This window comes from Hippocampus guttulatus, chromosome 1 (genome assembly GCF_054856545.1).
Source record: "Hippocampus guttulatus isolate MCC_2025c chromosome 1, RoL_Hgut_1.0, whole genome shotgun sequence".
Lineage (NCBI taxonomy): Eukaryota > Metazoa > Chordata > Actinopteri > Syngnathiformes > Syngnathidae > Hippocampus > Hippocampus guttulatus.
In genome coordinates, this window is record NC_141261.1 from 11,805,392 (window position 1) to 11,821,410 (window position 16,019).

General features: G+C 42.9%; 1 protein-coding gene across 2 annotated transcripts in view; it reads left to right on the top strand.

The window, feature by feature from the left end:
* The window catches only part of LOC147210382 (TOX high mobility group box family member 2-like), a 104,684-nt gene that overhangs the window by 43,658 nt on the left and 45,007 nt on the right, over window positions 1-16,019 (top strand). For both annotated transcript variants that reach the window (XM_086109798.1, XM_086109808.1), the window contains one exon: window positions 6,934-6,993. In XM_086109798.1, coding sequence (XP_085965924.1) covers window positions 6,934-6,993 — 60 coding nt within the window. The remainder of the gene's footprint in view (window positions 1-6,933; window positions 6,994-16,019) is intronic.

Sequence of the window (16,019 nt, forward strand, 5' to 3'; positions counted from 1 at the left end):
TTTGTGAGTGACATTTCACTTGAGGAGCTTTCAGGACATTCCAAATTTAGAGTTGGTATGTTTTATTTTGTTGTTGCTTTTTTTTTTTTTTGCATCGCTCAGTCAATCATCTTGTCCCCATATCTGATCAAGTTCGCAATGCTGTTGATGAGCCGATCTGCACACATCAACACGGTGTGTCTTTTTGCATAGGAAAATGAAGCTGGCGACAGTGAATCCATTGAAAAGACGTACGGCCTACTTCGTGGGCCTTTGCTGTGCGCGAGTCAGGTCCAACTGTAGTGGAGTGTGGGTGTGTTTTCGGTGTGCGTGTGGCATGCTGTCACACCCAGGAAGAGGCCCTGTTTCAATCCATCTCAAGATAAACAATCAAATACACATTCATCGTTACATTACAATGTCGTGTGTGTGCGTGTGTGTGCGCGTGCACGCGCTTTCCTGAATGCTTTTGCCACCTTCAATGTTTGCTGGTGGTGTGTCTTTTTTTTTTTTTTTTTTTGCATCCTCCCCTCTTTTGTGTGTGTGTGTGTTGGGAAACATCAAAATTCAGGGGCACATTGTCTCAGATTGAGGCTTGTTGGGTCTCTCCTGCAGCTTAATTGAACACAGAAAGAGGGAGCGAGTGAGAGATGTAGAAAGAGAAATCAAGAGAAGAGGGTGAAGATGAGGAAGGAGGGTGCTCAAACAGCCATGCATATTGTATGAGGACCCCCCCCCCCCAACCCCCGCCCCTCCCCTTCTACACACCAGCACCACCACACCCCTATCTTCACAGAATGGCTGTGTACTGTGTTCTGGGCTTGTTAATTCCGCTCGGTGAGAGAATTATTTTTAGAGACTTGGTGTGCTGGAAAAGGCTTTTAAAGTCACAAGTATTACTCATTCTGCTTGAGATTCTCTTATATACAGTGAAAAGTTCTAAAAGTTTCTTGAGTGTTAAGACACTGTACTTTTTCCGCACTTTTTATTGTCACATCAACGATCCACGCTGATGCGGAATGAGATAAAAGTACAACCGTACGGGTAATAGGATCTGCTTTTGTATGCGCTGTCGTGCAAGACACACAGCAGTACACGACTTAAGTATAATGTTGACTGAGGCAAAAGTGCTGCTTCAATTTAACCTGAATGTTGATGGCTGTGTAATTCACAGCTCTAATTACGTCTGACTTCAGTCGCATAAAGGTCGTGTGTTTGTTGTGCTTCTATTGATCAAAGCCAGATGCAGATACAGTCATTGTATGGCGACTGAAATGGCAACCAGTGATTTTCAGATACAGGTATGCGCTACACCTTATGGTGATTAACTAAGTTGTTGCGGGAAATAAAAGGTTCTCGCATTAAAAAAAAAAAAATGTCCACAGATAATCGAAAGAAATGATTTCCATGAAAGCGCGTTTCATTGTCCATTCATCCATTTTCTGATCCGCTTATCCTCACAAGGGTGGTGGCGCGTGCCGGAGCCAATGCCAGCTGTCTTCGGGTTGCCAGCCGATCGCAGGGCACACATAGATCACCATTACACCAAGGGACAATTTCGAGTGTTCCATTCACCTGCCATGCATGTTTTTTGGAATGTGGGGGGGAAACCCGAGTACCCGAAGAAAACCCACGCAGGGAGAACATTGAAGCTCCACACAGGGTGGCCGCAGCTGGAATTGAACCGGTACCTCTGCACTGTGCTAACCACTAAACCACCTGGCCGCCCTCGTTTGCATTGTAATTCATGTAAAAATGTATTGCAGGCTGAATATATGATTTAAAAAAAATACACAGCAAAACTGTAACATGGCAGCTGGTATATGCATTTTAAATGACTTTGTTGAATAATTTAATTCGGCACGTACGTCAACTTTTTTTTTGTACCGTGCACATGCCGTTAAAAGTTTAATTAGTTTGCAAAATAAGTCCTATGACAGTGGGCTTTAGTGATGTCTATGGATGTCTAAAGTTAGTGATGTCTAAACATAAAAAAACGATGCATCACACACACAAACTCTCTCTCTCTCTCTCTCTCTCTCTCTCTCTCTATGTCGCTCTCTGTACCCAACCCCCCTCGCAGACAGATGTTTATGCGGAGATTATGGATTGTCCATCAATCAAACCCAAACCCGAGCTTGTACGCCTGTCATTCGGCCGCCCTCCCGTCTCACCTGTGACTCGATGAATTGGTTGCCTAGCAGTGTGGGGCGCGATTAGCGGCGTGTAAATATTTTCCCTGGACATCCTAGTTAGCATGACTTCCACCTTTTGGCTTCGTTAGCTTTGAGCCACTCAGCTTTGTCGACAATTGCGAGGCATGACCGAGTTGTGGGCCTCGCTAACTGCGCGATACTTTCTTCCCCATCTTCTACTTTCTCACACTCTACCACTCCACCCACCTTTCCTCTCCCACCGAATCCCTATTATGTATTGTCTCTCTCTCGGTTTAGGGTATCACCTTCATCCTTTTAGGCCACCGACTTTGGTCTTCCCCTCGTATCCCTTTTACGTGTGCATTCTTTCGTTCCTAATTTATCTCTCTTCCACATCCTATTATTACGCTCTCCATTCCTTTTCATTACTCTCTGGCTGCACCACGTGTCATGCAGGGAAACATCGCGAGCAGCGGTCCCCGCTGAACAATTACCATGCAAAGCAATCCAAATAGAGATGTTTGCCGAAAACAACATGTGTGTAATTACTGCTTAATGAGGCCCTTGTCTCAGGCAGAATGCCCAATTAGACTGCCGGGGAGCGAGCGATGCCAAGGCCCTGTGAAGAAAGAGAGGAGAGAAGAGAAGTAGAGGCAGGCTGCAACTGCGACGAGAGGTTGGAGACGGCGAGAGCACGAGAGGAGAAAGGGAGGGGGCGTGGAGGCAAATGGAAGAGCAGTGAATGAGAAGATGATTTCTGCTGTAAATGTGGAGTAATGGCAGAGCTGATAGCATTGAGTCCGGGATAAATTGGCATTTAAAGTAAGAGAGCGAGGCAGTGCATAGGAGAGCTGAAACGGGCTGGGGGTGCTTTATGTCGCAAGATAGGAGCAGCCATGTCGAAGCACAAAATGGCCGACCTTTCTGGGTTGCATTTCGTCTTTTGGAGGGGTCGTCTCTTTTCCGCGTTGAATGTTATTTATTCTTATTTGCGACAGGTCACCGATGGGGCAATGGTACTTTCGCATACTGTGGCGCGGGCACAGGCTGTGTTGAGTTCCCACTTAGCGATGATGTGAATGTTGAGAATGATCGGCTCCCCGTCAGTGATTTTCTTTGCTTCTCATTTAATGAAGATATCTTCTCTTGAAAATCCACACTGTTCGATTAAAGGGACAGCGTTTAGAATCTTTGGATTTTTCAATGCCATCGAGTGAACGAAGAGAACGACGCGACGACCTCAGTTCGACACGCGCACTACAGTTCCTCAGAGGGGACCCCTCTTCGCAAAGCCAACCGCCCATTTCTTCAGCAGAGGTGCAAGCAAAAGGCACTAACGACTTTGAGTATTCCCTCAAGTGACAAAGTAAGCGCCTGGCGGTTGTTGCCCATGGTGTAGTCATTGATCCAGCATATTTGCGATCGGGTGATTTGTCTCGTTCGGGTATCCTGAGCAGAAAGATGGTGGTGGCACGTTATCCTCCTGTATGGTGTGGCGCGACCCATGTCATTTAATTAGCGATCACTAGACCTACGATTATATGAAAAAAAAAGTAGATATATATTTTGGCATTTTATCATAATTAGGAGTGGATTTTTAAAAAAGAATGAACATTGATCTCATCAACATCTCACATTTATACACACTATCCCTTTAAGGCGCCATTATTAGTTCATTCGGAAAACCTTGCTGTTTAACTTCTGTCTTTGAGTCAGCCATTTATTTCATCAGTTCCTAAATAGTCCAAGAGAAATCCCGTAAGTCGTTTTCCTGATTATGAATCAGCTTTTTGGATTCAATTTTAATGGAAAATATCAGTCGTTCATGAAAAGTTAGGACACACACGCATTTATTGAAGGAATCTTCTACTGCTACTCTATCTTCAATTTTGTGACGCTCTTTGACAAGATGGACTTCAACTTGTATTCTCCCTTGGGTCCATCTGCCTTGCAAGGTTAATATGAAAGTGGTTTTCAAATTAATCTGCCCACCCCAACTCCACGCTCCGTGCTTCATTAAGCAAATTTGATCTTTCTCCGACGCATCAAGTAAATGAGTCAGCATCTCATTTGAAGAAAGTGTGCAGCTTTCCCTGTGCAGAGTTTTATCTTTCCCTGCGCGTATAATTGAATGCCTTGCTTCAAATAAAATAAAATAAAATACAACACTCATGTAGCAATGTATTCATTTGAGCTCTAGTTGTGATAGCAGGTAATAATGGAAAGGTGTACATCTATTGAGGCATTGTTGTGGTGTTAATGGATGCGTGAGCCGCTTTTTTTTTTCCATACTGCCATTCGCTAAGTGCTAAGTTGAATAGGACCCATTCATTTGTGGAAGGTCATTCGAATAATATAAGAGTGTAAGTCATTATTTCTGTTATTATTTCTTGTGTGTGGGCATTTGCAGTCAAATGCGAGCAGCGATCTCGCCACCAAATTTCAACTTTAACTCGGAAGGAAATATTTGAGGGATGAGCGCTCGATGAGCCCAAAGACTTCGTACAAGCAGTTTATTGCCACTCCCATTTGAATTTTACTGTCAAGCTAAACATCAAACAAATAGAATTATTCATTGTGCATTTAAAACAGCCACATAGCTTTGCCTTAGGAAAGTCTGCTAGCTGAATGCTAATACACCATGAAACGAAATGCCATAGATCGGGAAACAAATAGCTTCGATGTTGCTGTGCTGTAAGTCTTGATGCATCTGATATTTGGACACCGACGGTGCAGCAGCACATGTAGACAGACAGTCTCTGTCACGGTCACTGAATTGTTTTGCGATAAACAACTAATATTACTGAAGCCTACGCACTCACTTAGTTGTGAACGTCGTGTATTATGTGCGTCTATATTATACTGCCCCAGGTTACCAAGAGTCACTCACACACCAGCAGAACCTGCCCGATGTATTGATCATGGTAAGCACAATTTAAAAAATAAATAAAATCATTTTATTAAATACAGTACTCTGTAAAGTGCTTTCTTCTGATCAAAAACACAAAACAAAAGTTCCATTCAATACAGAGAGAAAAGGTGGGATATCGAGATCTGAATGTTTGGAATTCAAACTTGGTCACGAAAAACAAATTAAAGTGGTAAGTCAAGGCACCACTGAATAATGTTTCTTACAGTCGTGTAAATCCCCATAATGGCTGCTACGCGAGGCATCGTTAACCAAACAGTGTCCAATAACAGCCATTCATTTTTCTATTTCTCCTCTCATATGCTCGTTTATTGTACCTGCATTTCTCATATCAACAAGATGATTAGATATAATATGGTCTATTAGTCAAGTTAACGTGTTGATACTTGAAATGATGATTTCATCTGCGTGTGTTTGCAACTGCCTGTTTGCACCTCATCAGCCCGCAGGTTTTATATCATCTTGAAATTTTTATAAGAATGTTCCGATTGATAGTTGGTTCCAAAACAAATGACTTATTTAAAATGTTCCGGAACAGTCATCAACAAGTCCAATTTAACAAAGATCTGATCCAGATTGCACATGTGCCACAGAAATTTTAATGCAGATGTTCATATTAGGTTGAAATGTATGGATAGTCTATGTAGGATCATTTTACATTGGATTTGAAAGAAAGTGCGAGGGGGGGAAAAATCCTTTAATTCTTTAAAATCCGAGCGTGTTGATTTTGCAGATGACAAATGTTTATACGTTGATGAAGGTCCGCACTCTTGTTGGTCATTGTTTGCACCGGGTATGACATATCCTATTTCTTGTTCTCTCTTACCCAGCATAGTTTACTTTGTCTTCAAGGGTACTTTTTTTTTTCTTTTTGTGCGTGTGCACAAAGACAGACACCCGAATAAAAAGGGCTCCCAGTAGCTTTACATCTGAGGAATCTGGTGTGGAACGCTGTCGAGTTTGATCATGTTGTCTCTGCTGTCTGGCTTCTGTGCAGTGATATTACAAAGAGTGACCTCAGTCAGCAAACAAAAAGAGGGCTTCATTTGACACATTGAGTTGGTGTGCGTGTGCGTGTGTGTGTGCTTGCACGCACGATTGTTATTATCCAGCCCAGTCAAGGTTTGTTCCATTTGCTGCATGCGTGCTATGAAAAAGTGTGATGCCTTTGGAAGCCAAGGGCGTTTCACAATACGTCTCCTCTTAACAGGGTAGCACTTTCTCCGTCACCTTGACACTGCACCTGTTCACTTACCGAGCTGTTTGTGGGGAGGAATCTCATTTTCTCCTGAGCTAAAAACAGAATGCGAGTTGTTGTTTTCCCTCTTTGTCACAGCTGATCTTTGCAGGGGAATTCCTCTGGGATTAATCCTTCCCCGCATACTTGACATCAGAGCCAGCGTGTTGCATGTAGCACTCAAGAGGTGGCCCCGGATGGTTTCCCGACACTCTCGGCGGCAGGGTGTCAGGGGTTACTGTTTGAGTCCTAACCCCCGTCAGACAATGTTTTGGCACCTGCAGCAAGTGATCTTTCAATGCCTTGTTAGCTGGCTCTCGAAGACATGGCGCGTCGCCGCGGCCCACTGATTCATTCACACTCCTTCTCACACGCCGCAGAGCCCACAGGGAACGGCCTATCTTTCACCACTGAGCTCATGTAGCCTCATTACCGGCCCCGCTGATGAACAGTAATTACCGACAGTTCCATGCCACACATATAAGGTTTAACCAAAGTGACAAAGCCATTAGTTTCACACTTCGGGCCACCCATAAAGGGCTTCACCAGTGCGCGGCTCCTCCGTGGCGTATTTATTGATTTATACGTATTTGGATTGCACGTTAACGTCTCCCCTGTGTTTCTTCCCGCAGTTTGATGGTGACAACATGTACATGAATGACAATAACCAAGAGTTTCGGTCACCAAATCAGGTAGGTGTGCCCAAATCATTCACTAGTTTTACCTTACGGGACACTATAGACCAGTGGTTCTTTAACCTTCTTAGAGGGACCAAACCCTACCAGTTCATATGCACATCCACCGAACCCTATGAGCGAAAAATAAATAAACATATTTTTTACAAATTCAAGATATTAAATTTTTTTTTTATTAAAAACAGAAAAATGTAAATAGCATTTCAAAGGTTAACCTCCATGGCAGATGGTCCGTCGAACCCCTGAGACCGATTCACCGAACCCCTGGGGTTCGATCGAACCCAGGTTAAGAACCACTGCTATAGAGATTTAAAAAAACAGTGTTGACATTTATGTCTGTGTAATATCTTTCTGTTTTAGTACTGCACAGTGCATTTGGCAGTAAATATTGGTAGAATGATTGCGTGCCTGAAAAATTGTTTCCATGCATTTGGATCTGCTGTAAAAAAAAAATGCCATCAGAAAGTACATTCACGTTTTGTGAGAATGTTGCCAAAATAAGGGCAGTAGTTATAGTCGTACCTGACTTGTTAAAATGTTTTCACAATGGTCCATACAGTGCATTCATAAAACCTGCTTGCGGTCACATTTAAGATGGATTCCATCCCAGATGACTTTGGGCATCCACGTGTGCATTCACAGCTCTAGGCTAGTGAGAGACTTCAATTAAATGAACTTGCACGTCTTGTGGGGAGGGGGGTGGGGGGGGGGGAGGACAGGAGTAACTTTGGAGAAAACACACACAAGCACAGAGAAAAACATTCAAACTCCCCCCAAAAAGTCTGAGCTGAGATTCAAATTCAGAACCTTTGGCTGCAAGACAGATGCACCAACTCATGCTGCCAATGAAATAATCAGTTTTTGTTTGTTTCTGGAAATAGCATTGGTCAGATTTTCCATCATTACTTTTCCCAAATTAAACCTGTGCCCTAATACCTTTTCTGTATTAAATAAACAAACTCTGATTTATTATTGTTAAGCTGTTTGTTGTGGTTGTGATTCACTCGCTCTGGAAAAAAGGCTTTGGACGCAAAGCTCCGCGCTGAAAGCTTTATGTCCGTCAGAGTTGTTTATGTGTACTGCTGTTGTGATTGCGAGGATAATACGATTCTTCCATCTGGTTTAATTTGGGACATCAAAATGTGTTGTCTATTAGGTAGCATTCAGAGTTTGCAGGGCTCAAACATCTACGGAGCTGCGGTAGCAATCATAGTTGATCGATTTTAGTCTTAATCCAAGAAAATGTGGGCCGATGAAGGTTTATTGCCTTCAAATAAATATTTTATGGGCATCTTTTAATGTACAGCACTTGCACCATTCTTGGAAATATCGTAACTTACTTGTCTGAATAAAAATGGATGAGTCGCTGAACACACCTATACCACTATTCCAGACTCACACCTGTAAACATTCTGGTGTGGACCAAGCAGTGCAGACCATTTACCAAGAGCAAAAATTGTACTGTATTTTCCGCATTATAAGGCGCCTTGGAGTATAAGGTGCACCTTCAATGAATGGCCTATTTTAAAACTGTTTTCATATATAGGGCACACCGCATTATAAGGCGCATAGTATAGAGGCTACAATAGTGGCTGCGGTTGCATTATATATCCACGAGATGGAGCTACACTAAAGTGAATACAATACAATGCAATACTGCTTTATCTATATAGAACTTTCACAACCGCTGCAGCTGTAACAAAGCGCTTCACAGAACATTTAAAATACTATGTCCAAGAAATCTAAATATTGATCCATATATATACTGTAAAGTGCATCGGATTATAAAGCGCACTGTCGGCTTTTGAGAAAATTGAAAGCTCTTAGGTGCGCCTTATAGTGTGGAAAATACGGTACAGTTCAAAAACTAACAATTAAATATAAGTAGATTTATCCATCCATCCATCCATCCATTAATTTTCTGGTCTGCTCCATCTTCATAAGGGTCGCGGGGGGTGCTGGACCCTACGCCAGCTGTCTTGGGGCAGTAGGCGGAGGACACCCTGACCCGGTTGCCAGCTAATCGCAGGGCACACACAGACGAACAACCATCCGCGCTCACACTCACACCTAGGGACAATTTAGAGTGCTCCATTAACCTGCCATGCATGTTTTTGGAATGTGGGAGGAAAACGAAGCACCCGAAGAAAACCCACACAGGCCTGGGGAAAACATGCAAACTTCACACAGGGAAGCCAGAGCCGGAATCAAACCCTGCACCGCTGTGAGGTTGACGTGCTAGCCATTGGACCACCGGGCCGCCCATAAGTAGATTTATGATCGCCATATTTGGTTGTTTTGAATGTCACTCGCTCAAAGGGATACTTAACTTTTTCCTGTTTTCACCATTACGTAGATTGCCACAAACCACAAAATGTATGCCATTGACAGATTATGTATATATGGATTACAGCATCAGCAATGCTATCGCCGTGTGAGTCAACAGGTCACTCACAGCTTATGGCAGCCACATCAAATGGCTCGCAGCGTCGCTGATGCACTGCTTGTTATGGATGCACAGTCATGGTCACAGTCGGGGAGGTACGCACAGGCGCGGCGTAGAGTGCTCCCAGCTGCTGTGCGGGTACACGCGGCTGGACATATGGCCAGTTGGGGAACATTGGGATTTGTTGATCCAGCAGTCAGAAAAGAGAGCGAAAACATGGAGAGGTGGACCCTCCTCGTCAATTAGAGCCTTGCTAAATAGCGTCACTGACGGGTCAAGACCATGGGGTGTACAGAAACACACACATAAACTTGTCACGTTCTGCGCCGTAATAGAGAGTGACATATTCTTTGTTCCTAATTCATTCCGGTTGTTTCTTTATTCATGTGCTTGCTCAATCAGTACCTCAGTACCTCTACTTACGAATGTCTCTTCATATGAAATTTTCAAGTTACGAAACGCCTCAACAGGAATATAGTGCCTTTTGTTCCGAAAGAAATTTCAAGATAAGAAAGGTAAAAATACAGGATGGGCCACGACTCGCAGCTCCGAGTTTCCTAAATGCAACAAAGCTGCTCTGCCATTGACTATTCCTGAGCATCATCCTGGCATCCATTGGCTAGGAGGGACCTCTACCGTACGTGTCTATGTGTGTAGCTAGCTAAATAGATAGATATGTGTCGATGCAGCGTCCTTGTTATTCGCCCCCTTGGGCCATGAGGCGCTCCGATCGTTTTACGAGGTAGTTGTGAATCACCCAGAAAAAGTATTTACCTTGGGCATTTTCTAAGGATTGTTCAAAGCTGACAAAAGCAAACATCCTTCGATCAGTTCTTTACAAAACGGCAAGCAAAAACCACTTCTGAGAGAGAACATGAACTAAAGAGGGCAACGATGAGGACGCAGGTAAAAGTAAAATGACCATCATTTTTATTCTTTCTTTGTTTTTACATTAAACACAACTCTCATTTTTTTGTGCAATAATCTAATTGAAAAACATGTACAGTCAAACCTCGGTTTTCGTCCATAATCTGTTCCAGAAGGCTGTTCGAAAACCGAATTGTTCGAAAACCTAAGCCACGCTCTTTTTAAAAAAAAAAAAATGGTGTATTGAACACGTCTGCTCACAATGGAAAGCGACACCAGGAAGCTTCCTCGTCCACCCGAGGAAGCGTCATTTCCTCGTGTAAGGAAGGCGAGAGGAGTCAAGTGGTGCGTTCAAGTGCGCTCAGTTTGTTCGAGAACCGAAATTTGTTCGTCATCCGAGGCATAAAAAACTCGAAATTTTTGGTCAAAAACCGAATTGGTCAAGAACCGAGACATTCGAAAGTCGAGGTTTGACTGTATTTGTTACGGATTTTGATGCATTTTTATGCTTTATAAAACATTTATGTCTGAATTTTGGGGGGCTTGGAATGGATTAGGACATTTACATGGAAAACGCGCCTCTACTTCCAAAATGTTCTAGTCTTCGCAAGACGAACACCCAAACAACATGCTCGCAAAACAACACCCACAAAAACAAAGAGAACTACTTGACGGATTTCACTTCTCACGGGTTCTTTTTGGAAGGTAACACCCCGTGATAAACGAGGGATTACTGGATAGTCATAAGGTTGTCTTACCTTTGATGTTAGGATTCCGCGACTATAATGAGAGGTCGAGAGGGAGCTTTAAAGCTTATTGTCTACTTATAGTTCTCATCACAGACCAGGGGTCCATTATTGTTAGCCACATTTGCTGGCCTGCCCTAATTACGTCACTTTACATGCATACACGTCTGCGCGCTAATTGGGATAAATGTCCGGCTTTGTACTTTCTCCGCTGCGGCAGCCATGTGTCAATCACCGACTGCCTCGGCAGGTCTGCCCTGTTGTGTCAACAAATAGCTTCTTAGTGGATAAAGCAATTTGGGCTTTTCAAAACATCTCAGCTGCAGTTGATGCTCTGTCAGTGATGTCAAAGAGAAGCTTACTCACCAGTCCCGAAACTCCTCACCATAAACACAAAGTTCACTCACTGGCTTTAATTCCCAAAATCCTTTAATGCACCACAATCATTTGAAATGGGAAAGGGGGAGTGCGGGGGTAAAGTGCGCATGGCTTTGCTGGAGTGTTGATGGTTTCAAATATTAAGCAATAACATGAAATGCTAGAACGATTAATAACTTGGCCTTCACTTGCACTAAGATCTATAAGGGAAGAATTTTTAAGCCGCCTGTCAGTCTTGTACCATGTTGTTGCTATTTATGCAGTAGCACAAGTTGTAACAACACTTAGCAACCAATCAAGTTGCATTTGTTGCTTGATTTAATTTTCTGTGCTCGAAATGAAGTTCACATTTAGACATGGTTAAAAAAAAATCAATTCCTGTAAACAAGCATAGGTTTTTAGAATTTGTGCGTTGCAGCGGTAAACACGAAAGTTAATGCGAACACACCTTTCGAGGTGGCCTGGCTGGTTAAATAATATGACTGGGGATTTATGGTTGCCATGCCGATGACAGACATGCGCTTCTGCGTATTCCAGGCTAGTGTCCTGTCAAAATTATAACGAAATTATGTGGGGGTAAAATTACTTCATTGTTTCTGCACGCCTATTTGTCACTTTCACTGATTCAATTCAGAGGTTTGAATCGTGGATTTGAGCGCAATCGGTTATATGGCAGCACAGCATCAATGATTCAGAGTAAAATTTCTGCAAAGATTCATTACAATGCAAGTACATTAAAAAAAAAAAAAGCCTACTTTATTTGAACATCATGCAGCGTTAGTAATCGGAGCCATTTGCTCTGCGTGTGACTCATTTGTTAATGGATGCGTAATTTTCATGCATTTTGCTTATTAAATACTTCTGGCTTTTGACTTTACATCCAACAAATCAGAGTCTCAAATATGGAATGATTTTCTGCATCAATTTGAAATGGGGGGATTACCGTAACGTTAATTAAATCATTGTACACACAAGCACGTGTATATACATTTGGCTTTTATAACTTCTGCTGTGAAAAGGCTCCAGAGATGCAGTCCACTGAAAAAAAACAATGGTGTGCTGAATTTAATCCATTTTATTTTGTCAAATGGCTGCACGCAAAGGAATCATCTGGATTTAGATCCATTTATTAAGTAGATGTATAGTCTCTCGTCCCTTAATAGAATTTTGAACTGTAGATTCAGGAGCATATAGGAGCCTTAACCATGATGCATGCCTAAGTGAAAAAAAGGTAGATGGAGCCAGAACAGAGAGTCCATTGTTTGCGTCGTCCACAGTATACACAGTGAAGTAGCAGTTCGACACAGCCAGGAGATTGCATTACACATAACATCTCTGCACTCTTAAAAAGAGAGAACCGCTAATCAGAAACAGCTTTATAGGGGGGGTTACTGTCTGCTTAGACGCAATCACTTCATTCAAACAAGATGTTTTCAAGGTTCTGACCACTGTACACTTTCTGTCGGCTTGTGATGCTTTTACGTGTGTCTCCTTCATCTCACAGTGTCAAACCTTGGACAGCTTATTCTGTTTATCTGTCCAAAACCATTAGAAAAATGAATGATTCTTTTCTGTTATCTTGGCTGACTGATTCACGCGTCCAGACGGCATCACATATTTGGTTTTAACCTACTTTATTCAATCATATAGCTGATTGTCCCTTGCTTGGTAAAACAAGACAATCGTCATTTTTACAAGAAATTAGGAAAAGAAACATTGTGCCTCTTATTACCGCTAAGCCGTGGAACAGTGCACAGAAATAACGATTGGAACTGTCCGAGCTGGGAGAATAATGTTTAGTGCTCTTCTTGTGGCAACTGAAAATTGTCTGTCACTTGTGAGCAGAAGAGAACGCCCCCTCCCCGGGCTCCCCCTCCCTCTGCGTCCCACTGAAAAGCATCTCACTTTATTCTGATTAGCACGCATGTGTCAAATAATGCTGATTGCGGTGTATATTTTTCGAGCGGGGGGTAATAGCAGCATGACAAGGCTCGCCACCAAACCAAAATGGCTACCTTCAACACCGACCAGACATTTTCTAATTTGGTTCAATGGACAATAAGAGTCTTTTGGATTCATATCAGGCCTGATCTGTTGGCGAGTGTGTGTGTGTGTGCGTGTGTGCGCGTGTGCGTGTGTGTGTGTGTGTGTGTGTGTGTGTGTGCGTATGTATTTTAGAAAGTTTTGACTGGTTTCTCCTCACTCTGTAATTAGCCTGCATGCATGTACATCTTGTTTATTTTAGATAGTGATGTGAAAATGAAAGGCAACAAAAGGAGGATTAGGAGAAGCAGCTGTGTAGAAAAGTATATTTTAAGATAAAAGGAGTTTGTGTTTGTGTTTGTGTGTGTCCCTCGCTCTAATTTTTAGACCTGCAGCCTTGTGTCCATTTGAAGCACTGGTCTAAGTTTCTTCCTGTAAATTCTGCTCATAGGTGTCTTTCTGTGCCCGATGTCTTTATTGATTTGGCCGACTGCAATAGAAGAGTGCCCAATTTTGTGTATTGTATAGAAAGCTCTTTAGTTAGTCTCGCGCCCCCGCTGATTCTGTTCCTTTTTCATTTTGCTTTTGTTTATTTTGCTGTTTTTAGACTTAGGTACTGCCAGTAGTCTGTCGTTGGTAGGGATGGGTACCGAGCCCCGCTCCTAAACTGACTCTGGGGATGAATTTAAAAAAAACTGAGAAATTGCTAACCTCCATCATTAACGGTTCTGTTCACAGTCTTGGAAAAAATTACTCAAACTAATTTTGGATTGATTTGGGCGATATTAATGTTATTTTGCACCTTCTATCACTCTGATGTTGTTTCCAGCACACAATAAAATGAATGTTTGTCTAAGGTGCGTGTTCGTTTAATGGCGTACACTTATAGAGCGCAAGCTGGCGTCATTTACATTGGGTTAGCTCTGTTGCTACGAACGGAGCAGCTGAGCGTTTCACTCAAGGCATGATCGATTTACACTAAATGCAACCGCTACACTAACACACTTTAGTTAATCTATGTTTGAGTGGTTATGCCTGCAGATTGGAGAGGGATGGATGGAGGGATGACATCGACTGCATCATCCACAAGGGGAGATCTTGCAGTTTATCTGTCAATGTCATGGATTGACCCCAGCGAGTCTATTTCTCTTTCCGCAATGTCAAGCTTGGCGTACTCGAGCATACTGCACTCCGACCGCCCAGATGTCAATGCAAATGAGGGGTGCCGCTATGACTGGCCGGGAAAAGACGACTTCAATCGCACAACGTCGCAAACTGGAAGTGCCGAGGACTAAGCAGAACCTCAGAGGGGATTTAGCCTTTTCTGTTGCTGGTCCTTCCCTCCGGAATGACCATCCGTTACATGTTAGGCCAGCGCCCCTCTCTGTCCATTTTTAAAACTCATTTGAAGACGGATCTATTATATTCTTTAGTTTTTGACCCAACCGGAGAGTGACACACTTCAAACTTTCTGCATTGTCTGCTCATCCCGCCTTTATAGCCCCAATGTTATTAGTTAGTTATTGCGGGCATGCTGCAAGCTTATTGACATAAATCTGCTTATTCTGTAAATTAAAGGGCGTGTTTTCAGGGACCGCTTGTCGATCGACATTACAATGCACAGAACGTATTGAATCTCATTTTCTGAAATGTGGATGTTCCACTTTGGTTCTGAGATGCTGTTTTTCCTCCTTGAAATCTTTGATATGGCAGACGGTTTCTTCCGCAGGGAAATCGTTTTTAGATGCTTCTCATATGATTTGCACGTTCTGGTGAGGTGGGTCGGAAGGAAGATCATTTCTTATTTTGAAGGTTCTCAAAACAAGAGAAGAGACCGTTTCTGGTTTTAATTCCGCCCTGGCTGACTTGTCAGGTCGAGTCAACCAATCTAAACTTTTTCCATTCAAACTATTTGACATGATTATTGTGCCTTCCGTGACTTGATACCCAAATGTGGTTTGGCCTGTAAGAACAGTTGATGTCAGCCTTTAACCCCCACTATCGCCACCACCTCCTCCTTCTCGCTATCCCTCTCTGAGTCACCTCAGTACACACTGGCACCACACACCCCGATGTAGGCGAAGGCTCGGTTAGTCAGTAGTGACTCACAGTGCACCATTATAGCCCCACTGCCACTCACTTCACCCTTATCAGTGAATCTGCTTGTCTCTCACCATCACAACGGGACCTTTAAGACAAAAGATGAGAAATACAAAGCAATTCTCTGAAAACACCAACATACATTTCAATCCCTCTCTTTGAGGTCAAAGAGAGCCGTTGGCAAGGGCGGGAGAGTCTCATAATATATTCACATTTTAAGACTGAGTCTCGTCAAGTCAGGCTAAGCCCCGCCAAAAAAAAAAAAAAAGGCACTACTGTAAAATGGATATTTGAAAACAGTGCTGGAGGAACATCAGAGTCGCGTCGGCACAACATCCACGCCTATGCATGGAGGGATTGTAAAGAGCTGTAGCCAGGGATCTGTAGTTCTTTATGTAGGTCAGCCCATGCCCGCCAATAAGTCCAATTACCGTCAGCCTCAGAAATAGAACAAGCAGCAACCTTTGCTCTGCTTTCATGAGCATGAAATGGATGCAGGATTT